Genomic DNA, 9,820 nt, shown 5'->3' with positions numbered 1-9,820 from the left:
TGTGTGTGAACACTGCAGGGCAGTGGGTGAAGGCAGTCGTGCTTCCTCTGACCCCCCCACAGCTGAGCCAGGCAAGCAGAAGGGGAACTGATCACCACTGTGTTGATACAACTAAAGGTGTGGGCTCTGTTGTTGAGCGGGCTGAGATCCCATCTTCAGATCCAGGGGAATTGGTGGCTGCAGAATCGGAGCATAACCCGAGTTGATTGACCAGCTTTTAACTTCAGCTTCCTCTTCAGGTTTGTTGTTCCATCAGATTCAGGAAACAAGATGTTCAGGCTTTTTGTTTAACAAATCAGCAGCAAAAGCCTATTAAAGATGCAGTGTAGTCCTCCAACCCACCAGGATCAGAATCCAGAGATCCAGCTCATGGTCCCTCTCCTGTATTCCCATGGACAACCAGTAACTCCAGGCTGAGCAGGCATGCTCAGAGCTAAACCTGCTGGCTAACCCCCAAACATGCACCAAATCAGCTCCTGTCCCAGCCTCAGATACCTTCCAGTGAATCTGTTCTCTGCTGCTCCCACAGGCAACCTTCAAGGGCTGGATGGACATCATGTATGCTGCCGTGGACTCACGCAAGGTGAGTGGACAAGCAGGGATGTCACAACCAGCACCAACAGCTCATCCCACTGGATCGGTTCCCTCTGCCACACTGGGAGAAGAGTTCTGGGGCCAAGGTGCATGGCCTGGGGGTGGACCCTCAGCTGCAGCATCCCCCCTGGCTCTGCCCATTGGTGCTGGGGAGCTGCCTGCATCCCATCCATGGCTTCAGCTAGGAGATGGGCTAAAGAGTGGGGTAAACCCCAAACATCCTCCCTGCTGAGGTGCACAGCCTCAGAAAGGGCACCAGTTTGTCCCTGTGCCACCCATGTCACTGTCACCAGCATCCCAGCTGCAACCTGGCCCCACATCAGGCTCACACACACACCCCCCTCGGATACATCTGGGGCTGAGTGCACCTCTCTCAGCTTCAGCTTCACGGTCCATAATCCCTGCTCTGTCCTCCCCAAGCTGGAAGGCTCGTCCTTCACCCTGCTGTGAGATGATGCCCTCCATGTGTCCCAGGCAGTGTTCAAGGCCAGGTTGGACAGGGCTTGAAGCAGTCTGGTTTAGTGTGAGGTGTCCCTGCCCATGGCAGGGGGTTGGAACTGGATGAGCTTAAGGAACTTTCCAATCCAAACCGTTTCATGGTTTATGTGTCCCTCCAGCTAGGACAGCTTATCCCACCCTGGAGAAATTGCCTGGCTTGTCTTGAGCAATAAATGGCTTCTTAAAACAGAGCATCCAGCATTTAACCTTTGGGTTAAATGGGTTATTAAAACAAAACGAAGAAGCATTTTTGAAGTTTCATGCAGGGCCTGTTTCTACCGTGATCTATCCCAAAAGCATCACCCACCACCCCATGTGTGCACGTGCTGCTGTGATCCGGCAGCAGGAGGGACTCCTACCTTCCTCTGCCAAGCAAACTGCCCACGGGACTCAGCCCCACACACCCACAGACTTGAACATATTTGTTCCATTGCCTGTTTTTAGCATCAGAAGCAGCCCCAGCTGCAGGTGCCAGCACCCAGCAGAGGAGCCGCTTCCAGCATCCTCCCAGAGTAGCCCTGGGCTCCCCCAGCAGCTGGGGCAGAGCTGCTCTGGGTGAAAATCTGCTGTCTTCTGCCAAGAGTTCCCCTTGAAATAGGGGCAGCCACGTGTGACCCCTTGGGATGCTCCAGTCATGTGCAGAGCAGAATTAAGTGATGCCCCTTGAGACGAGGAGTGTTTGCTGAAGCTGCCAGGCTGTGCCACCCCATGAACTAAACCACTTTTCCTTTCCCCTCTTGGCTCTATTTCATCCTTTGGAAAGCTGACTTTGGGAAGAAGCTCTGGTTTGCTCCTTGATAGTGCTGCACCTGGGCATCCTTTCCTTTTCCCCAGCCCACGACGTGGGATCAGAGGTCAGCACATGCTTGTTCCCCAGCCACTGCCATGCAGATGTTCCTTTGTGTGGCTGTTCTCACAGGGACTTATAGAATTGTTTAGGTTGGAAAAGGCCTTTAAGACCACTCGTCCTGCACAGCATCTGCCAAACATTTTGGAGCAGCCACCCCATGCCCCGACCAGATACTGTGATGCCTTCTCTTGGGGACATGCTTTTGGAGAGGGTTAGTCTCATAGTAACATTTCCCATCTCTCCTGGTCAGACTGAAGAGCAGCCAGTGTACGAGATCAACCTCTACATGTACATCTATTTTGTCATCTTCATCATCTTCGGTGCCTTCTTTACCCTGAACCTCTTCATCGGCGTCATCATCGACAACTTCAACCAGCAGAAGAAAAAGATAAGTATTTCCTGCAGCCACTGTTGCCTCCTGGGTGCTGGGCCAGGATGGAGGGAACCAGCATGATCCTGAGGTGAGGGGACCAGGGCTCTTATCTGTTAGTGGCTTCCTGCACAGTGAACAAGGAGACCTGAACAAACAGCACCCAGGGATGGTGTCCTGTCCATAGCATTTGTGGAGGACTTCACTTATGGATGCAGAGGGAGGAGGCCAGGGAAGCTGTGTCCTCTCTTCCACAGCAGGCACCATTGCATGCCTGTGCTACCACTTTACCTGTCCCATGACCCTTTCTCATCCATCATCACTTTTCCATGCGTCAAGGAGAGACTCAACTTCTCCTTTCAAGCAAGTAGAACAGGACTAATACCCTGGGCTGGTGGAGAGGGGGAGCAGCAGGAGGGTGGGTAATACAGAGCACATTGTGCCGAGCGGGACCTGAATCCCACCAAGATGCAGCAGGATCCTGCCAGCAAGGCAGGGCTGAGCCCCACCAGCACATGGGGTGCCCCACTTGCTGTAGTGAGCTGGGAGGCAGCCTCTCCCCTCTGCAGGAGGAGTTTGCAGCGCCAGGGTGAGCACCCATCGGTGCTGTGAGCTAGAGGAAGCAGCATAGAAAAGGGCAAGCAGGGAGGAAGCAGGTTTCACTGAGTTAGTGCAGCAAGTGATGTCTGGTGGTGCTTGGCTGAAGATGCTTGGTGGGAAGGAGCATGGTCAGAGATGCTTGGTGGGAAGAGGTGAGTTCCCAAGACTAACAGCAGTGATTCCCTTTATACTTTGGAGGCAAAGACATCTTCATGACAGAAGAGCAGAAGAAATACTATAATGCTATGAAGAAGCTCGGCTCCAAGAAACCCCAGAAGCCCATCCCCAGGCCAGCGGTACGTTGGGTTAATCACCCTGGAGTGGAGCTGGGAGGGAGCACTTAGACTTCAGCTCTCCCAAAGTGAATGAGAAGGCTCTAGGGAAGACCATTTGCCAGGAGCCAAGTCCTGGCTCCCCATTGCTACTTTTCAGACAGGACCTTGCTTAGAACTGGGGCTTCAGAAGAGTTTCACATCAGGCAACCTCCTTTGGGTCTCCTCTCCAGCCCTGGGTGTGCTGGCAAAGGCAAGGGGGGGGATCCTCTTTTCAGGGATTAGGGTTTTCTCCTAGCTCAGCTCCCAGTTCCTCTCCCGAGAGCAGTTAGACACAGGGAAAGCTCAGCTTTCAGCACTCCTAGAGGGGACACTGCTGCAACCAATATATAGTTGTGACTTGGGTTTGGTCTTGACCAACTGCTCAAGTGAGGCCTTTTCTGTGTGTTGATTTCTGCCCTGATGCATTTGCTGTGGATATAACTAGAAAGCAACTGTCCCTTCTGCCCGCACTACCTGGCTGTGGTGTCACCAGATGGGCTCCATCCTGCAAGGTGCTGGGTACCCTCCTCCCATAGCTTTTGGGGCTGAGACCTGCATACTGGCCACAAACCTGATGTTTCCTACGCTGTTTTAAATACAGTTCCTTCTTCTCTTTCTGTTGTGCCTTTTGTCTTGTGTGTGTCTGTCCCATGTGCCCACCTCACCTCTGGTTCTCCACCATCACCTATGTGGCCCTTATGGCAGAACAAGTTTCAAGGGATGGCATATACCCTTGTTACCAAGCAAGTGTTTGACATAGTCATCATGATCCTGATTTGTCTTAACATGGTGACCATGATGGTTGAAACAGATGATCAAAGTGAACTCAAAACATCTGTTCTCTACAAGATAAACCTGGTCTTCATCGTCATCTTCACCGGAGAGTGTGTGCTCAAGATGTTTGCCTTGCGTCACTACTTCTTCACTATTGGCTGGAACATCTTTGACTTTGTGGTTGTCATCCTCTCCATCTTAGGTGAGTACTGCTGGTTCCACCAGTTCCTCAAGGGGCCTGCTGAATGATGAAGAGTGGATATGGTCTGGCTGATCCTCAGCCACCCAACTGCCACTGGCCACCCCCTTATACCCACCCTTTGAGCAGGGTCAAGCCAAGAGGACCCTGAGACAAGATGGACGTGAGGCCAAACCATGCCACCAGGCAGGATGAGGGGCTGGGAATGTGTCTCACTCCTCCTTGGTGTTGGAAGTCCCTTGACTCCATGTTGCCTGGCTGCACTGCTGGAACGGATCAGCAGTATTTAACCTTTGGGTCTGTGCTCAGAGTTTGGGTTTTAATCTGTTCCCTTTGCCACTAGAGGAGCAGAGCTGTGTGCCATCAGGGGCGGCCTCATCTCCAACTCCGGCAGATAGAGTGAGGTAGCTCCACCTCACCTCTCAATGCTGGCTGCAGAGCATGGCAAACTCACCTCTTCTTCATCCCCTTACAGGTATCGTCCTCTCAGACATCATAGAGAAGTATTTCGTGTCACCCACTCTCTTCAGGGTCATCAGGCTGGCAAGGATTGGCCGCGTCCTCCGGCTGATCCGAGGGGCGAAAGGCATCCGGACTCTCCTCTTTGCTCTGATGATGTCCCTGCCTGCCCTGTTCAACATCGGCCTCCTGCTTTTCCTTGTCATGTTCATCTACTCCATCTTTGGGATGTCCAACTTTGCCTATGTAAAGAAGGAAGCAGGGATCGATGACATCTTCAACTTTGAAACTTTTGGGAACAGCATCATTTGCCTCTTCCAGATCACCACGTCAGCAGGATGGGATGGCCTCCTCAGCCCAATCCTCAACAGTGGTCCCCCTGACTGCGACCCTGACCTGGAAAACCCTGGCAGTTCAGTGAAAGGGGACTGTGGCAATCCATCCATTGGCATCTTCTTCTTCTGCAGCTACATCATCATCTCCTTTCTTATCGTGGTGAACATGTACATCGCCATCATCCTGGAGAACTTCAGTGTGGCCACAGAGGAGAGCAGTGAACCCCTCTGCGAAGATGATTTTGAAATGTTTTATGAAATCTGGGAGAAGTTTGACCCTGATGCCACCCAGTTCATTGCATACAGCGCCTTGTCTGACTTTGTAGACACCTTACAGGAGCCACTCAGAATTCCCAAGCCGAACAAGATCAAGCTAGTCACCATGGACCTACCTATGGTTGCTGGGGACAAAATCCACTGTCTGGATATCCTCTTTGCCCTAACTAAGGAAGTGCTGGGAGACTCAGGAGAGATGGATGCCTTGAAGGCCACCATGGAGGAGAAGTTCATGGCCGCAAACCCGTCAAAGGTTTCCTATGAGCCCATCACCACCACTCTGAAAAGGAAGCACGAGGAAGTCTGTGCTACGAAAATCCAGAGAGCTTTCCGGAGGTACCTCCTGAGGCGCTCGGTGAAGCAGGCGTCCTACATGTACAGGCACAGTAAGGACGAGGATGCCTTGACAGAGGATGCACCTGAGAAGGAAGGTCTGATCGCTACCAAAATGCACGAGATGTATGGGAACAGTGGGACAGACGTGGAGACAGCTCCTGCCTTTGGTCTGGAGCCCGTTCCCACCTCAGAAGCGCAAGATGCTCCCAAAGAAGCAAAAGCTTGGGATAAGGAACGCGTTGTGAAAGAGTCGCTGGTGTAACAGAAAGAGGCTTCCATCCCTCGCCCATTGTATCTCCTCCTCAAGAGCTCTTCCATATACAGATCACTAGATCTTAGATACTGAGCTGATTTCAATGATTCAAGTAGCCACCTTAACTCCTGGAGCAGGACCTTGCACTGCTCCTGGGCTTTCCAGCTCACTGCACTTACAAACAGTTTAATGTTTTTCTGATGAGAACAACATGTGAAATCTCTTGTTGGTGAAAGAGAAACATTTGAGTTTTGAAATGATCTCATCACGGTAACGATGTTTGTCAGACATGAACAAATGAGGATGGCTCTCCTTTTACTTAAAGTGATTATTTATTAATGTTATTTCACAATTAAGAGGTTTTCTTGTGTATTATTCTTCCAGAGTGCAGCCGAGTTGCCGGTGAAAGATGAGCCAAGTGAAATAATATTAAGAATAATTACAGAAAAGACAAGTTTTTGTGAACAGAAATCTCCAATGTCTTAAATTAGCACCTTTCTTTTGACTATTTGAATAAGCTTGATGGATTATTTCTTTTGTTATATACAGAGAAAGTGCAATTATGTCTTAAAAGATTTGTTTGCATAGCCAAAACAAAGCATCTGCAGGTATGTTCTCAGGGTTAACTATCAGTTTTTAAAGGTCTCTGAAATATGCATTGAAACCATAAATCATTCAGGTCTCTACGGTACAAATGTAAACAGTATTTATAGTCATGCTTCCTCTTCGTTTTTCCCTTTCGTCCAGGTTTTGTGGCAGGAAAGCCACAGACAAAGGTAGGGCTTGGAAAACCTCCACCAAGGATCCCCAGTACCTGTAACAAAACCTTCTGGGGTTTGTTCAAGCCCCAAAGCAAGAGGAAATGTCCCACTGGAGCGCTCTTGGCTAGTGTTAATTAACAAGATGCCTCCCCAGGGATTGGAGAAGGTGCTTGAATGGTCCTTAAATCCCACTGAGCACGGGGGCCTTAACACAATGAATGCTCCCACCAAAGTACTCGGGCTGAGCACACTTCATGTGGTTGGGGCTCTGGAGGGGACCTGGTGGCACGTGCTGGGCTCTCTGCAGGGGGGCCAGGCAGGTGCTCACCAGCAACCTCCCAGCAGAGGAGCATTTTCCCAAAGGGAAAGGGTTTTGCTGCTCTTCCATTCATTTCTGGACCTCCTTCTGCCTTCAAAAGGGGAAAAAAACCCTCTTGAGATCAAAATCAACATGAACCAAAACCTCTTCCAGTTAAAACAAGGGCTGCTTCTTAAAGCCAAAGGGTCTGTCTTTTTGTATCATTAGTAGAATGAGTTTTGCTCGGGCTGCTTTGGCGCTGACCCATTTTGGATGCCCCATGTTCAGGCTGCCCAGGAGCGGTGCTGAGTTTGCTTTGCATCCACGTGCTGTCGGCCGGGTGGCAGAGCCGGGGTTGCTCTGCTCATCCCATAGTGTTGTTCTTCCATTTCCATGTTGCATAGGGTGATGCTCCCTGGAATAGGAGCCTGAGCTGCTTTAAATGGTGTTGGCATGGGAAGCATCCATGGCACAGCGGTTTCCAGCCCGGATTGTGGTTCACGATCGATGCTGCTTGTACGTATATGTTGTCAGTGATGGGAAAAATGCCCAAGAGCAGGATTTGTGTGAGATAAAGCCTTTTTCTTTGTACATTTCTTAAAATAAACAACTGTAAATGGTCTATTATTACAATACAAACTACGTTGGTGTGTGTTAGAGGGGGAAAATGTCTTCCCTGACCCTGGGAAGGGTGAAAGTCCCCCTCCCTTTGCTCTAGGGCAGATACAAGGAGCCCCTGGGCATGGCATTGGCTGACATCCTCAGCAGGACCTGGTGGTCCCATCCTGCACGAGAAGACCCCGCTCCCCCCGCACCGACCCTGCCATCCTCAGCAGGACCTGGTGGTCCCATCCTGCACGAGAAGACCCCGCTCCCCCCGCACCTCCAACCCAGAGCAGACCCCAGAGCTGATTTAAGGTCAGGCTGGATAGGGCTTGGAGCAACCTGCTCTAGTGGAAGGTGTCCCTGTCTGTGGCACGGGGTTGGAACTGGGTGAGCTTTAATGTCCCTCCCAACCCAAACCAATCTGGGATTCTATGGACAAGTACCTCTCGGTGCCTCACAGCAAAGAGCCCTGACTCCAGGAGCTATAGGAGATGCTGCTTCAGGCTCAACCAAGGAGAGGGGTGGGCTGGGAGGAGGTGCAGACCCCCTGAGCAGCCCCATACCAGGCTCTGTGGGGCCAAACCTGCCCCACAGCCACGCAGGATCGGTTCATGGAGTGAAGGCAGTGGTGGGCAAAGGAGATGTCTGCGTCAATGTGTGGCTGGATCAGGAGGTGACCCAGGACGCGCTGACGTCCCCAGAGCCATGGCACAGCCTCTCCGCTGTGTTTTCACTCTCACTGGAACAGCTCGTCCCCAGAGTGGTGTCATTCAAGCGAGAGCATCATGGTCCTAGGGCTGGATGGAGGAGGTGGCACAGCTCACTGTCCCCGTCCTCTCACGGCGGGGGAAAGGACAGCAGTGAAACCCAAGCCCTGATGAATAGGAATGGGCCGGGGAAGGTTGCAGCTGCCTGGCAGCAGCTCTGTTCTGCCCAAAGGGCCAGGGTGGCCCTGAGGGAGGGCACGGGACCATCCCCATGAGACCTTCAAGGTCCCCTACATCCCAATGTCACTGGGTACTGCAAGCACAGGGGACTTCAAGGGGAGACTAAGACTCCTGGACCAGGTCTGTGTCTGAGGGCACCAAGGAGCCTGCAGGCTGTGCACTGGGGCAATTTCACTGTCACTGTCACTGCAAACCCTCTAGTTTGTGCCCTGCTCCTGGTTTGGCCTTGCAGGGCTGTCCCAGGCACCTCCAGCATTGCTGTCACAGCTCCCGTCTCCATCCCCAGGGTTTGATGAAAACCCTTCTCTGAGCACAGGGCATCCCTTGTTGCTTTTGCCTTGCAGGTTGTCGCAGGAGGACGTGCTTTCTCCAGAAAGACCTGGGCTGATGGCAGCAGAACCAATGCACAGCACCATGCACAGCACAGCCGCCTGCTCTGCCAGGAGGCACCTCTCCCATCATCTCTTTCTCCCTCCTGGGACCAGGTTTTCTCTAGAAACCTTTATTTCTTCTCGCTTCATGTCCCCTGCACACCAGGTGAGGCTCGGGCTGGTTCACAGCAGCTGCTGGCTGTTCAGAACTGGCAAAACCCCCACCAAAAGCACAGCAGATGAAGGTTTGGGGAGGCCCCAGGCAGAGACCTGGGCTCTGGGGACCAGCTTGGCTGGCACAAGTACCCAAGAATGTTTTTCACATGGAGTTACAGTTCAGTGCTCACCCGCAGCAGCCCGAGGGCATGGCATGGGAAAAAAACATGTTCCTGTGTCAGAGCAAAGGGGGACAGAGCTCACCTTGGGGTGTCATGCTGTGCTTCTCCAGGGGCTGCCCATCTCCAAAGGACTCTTGGACAAGGGTCTTGGTTGTGGCAAACAGGGTATGGAGAAGGAGCGGGCATGGCTGGCACCCAGGGAGGTGACACCTCGTTTTGGCCACCTCTCTCCTCTTCTAGTTTTCATCCTTCCCTGGAAGGGCAGCTGCAGGGATGCAGGGATGGAGGTGGGACACGGACCCCACTGATCCCCACAACGAGCACAAGCATTCCCTCTTCCCACCCCATTCATGCTCTAACCAGGCCAGGATCAACTCCTGCCTATCACTTGCAGCACTGAATGCCCCAGGGGGATCTACCCTTGCCATGGAGCTGGGGTGCAACTCTGGGGTCACCCCCATCCACTACTCCCCAGGGATGTGGCAGTGCCAATGGTCACATCCCGCTCCCTGGGCCCGTCCCCTGTGCTCAGCCCAGGTTTTGCATCACCAAGTGCTTTGGAGATGAGCTCATCTCCAGTTCCGGTGCAGACCCAGCCATCGTGGCCACCTCCATCAAATAATGCCACCATGGCAAGCACA

The 9,820-nt window shown here is 52.4% G+C and overlaps 1 protein-coding gene across 1 annotated transcript in view; it reads left to right on the top strand.

The window, feature by feature from the left end:
- Positions 1-5,867, top strand: part of SCN4A (sodium channel, voltage-gated, type IV, alpha subunit) — a 29,618-nt gene extending 23,751 nt beyond the window's left edge. Inside the window, exons 21-25 of the mRNA XM_010020657.1 lie at positions 530-583; positions 2,193-2,330; positions 3,104-3,208; positions 3,932-4,202; positions 4,675-5,867. Of these exons, the coding sequence (XP_010018959.1) occupies positions 530-583; positions 2,193-2,330; positions 3,104-3,208; positions 3,932-4,202; positions 4,675-5,867 (1,761 nt within the window). The remainder of the gene's footprint in view (positions 1-529; positions 584-2,192; positions 2,331-3,103; positions 3,209-3,931; positions 4,203-4,674) is intronic.
- Positions 5,868-9,820: the final 3,953 nt, after the last annotated feature.

The sequence above is a fragment of the Nestor notabilis genome, unplaced genomic scaffold, assembly GCF_000696875.1.
Source record: "Nestor notabilis isolate BGI_N333 unplaced genomic scaffold, ASM69687v1 scaffold15738, whole genome shotgun sequence".
Lineage (NCBI taxonomy): Eukaryota > Metazoa > Chordata > Aves > Psittaciformes > Psittacidae > Nestor > Nestor notabilis.
The sequence above is the reverse complement of the archived record's forward strand: the minus strand, read 5'-3'. Positions and strand labels throughout refer to the sequence as shown.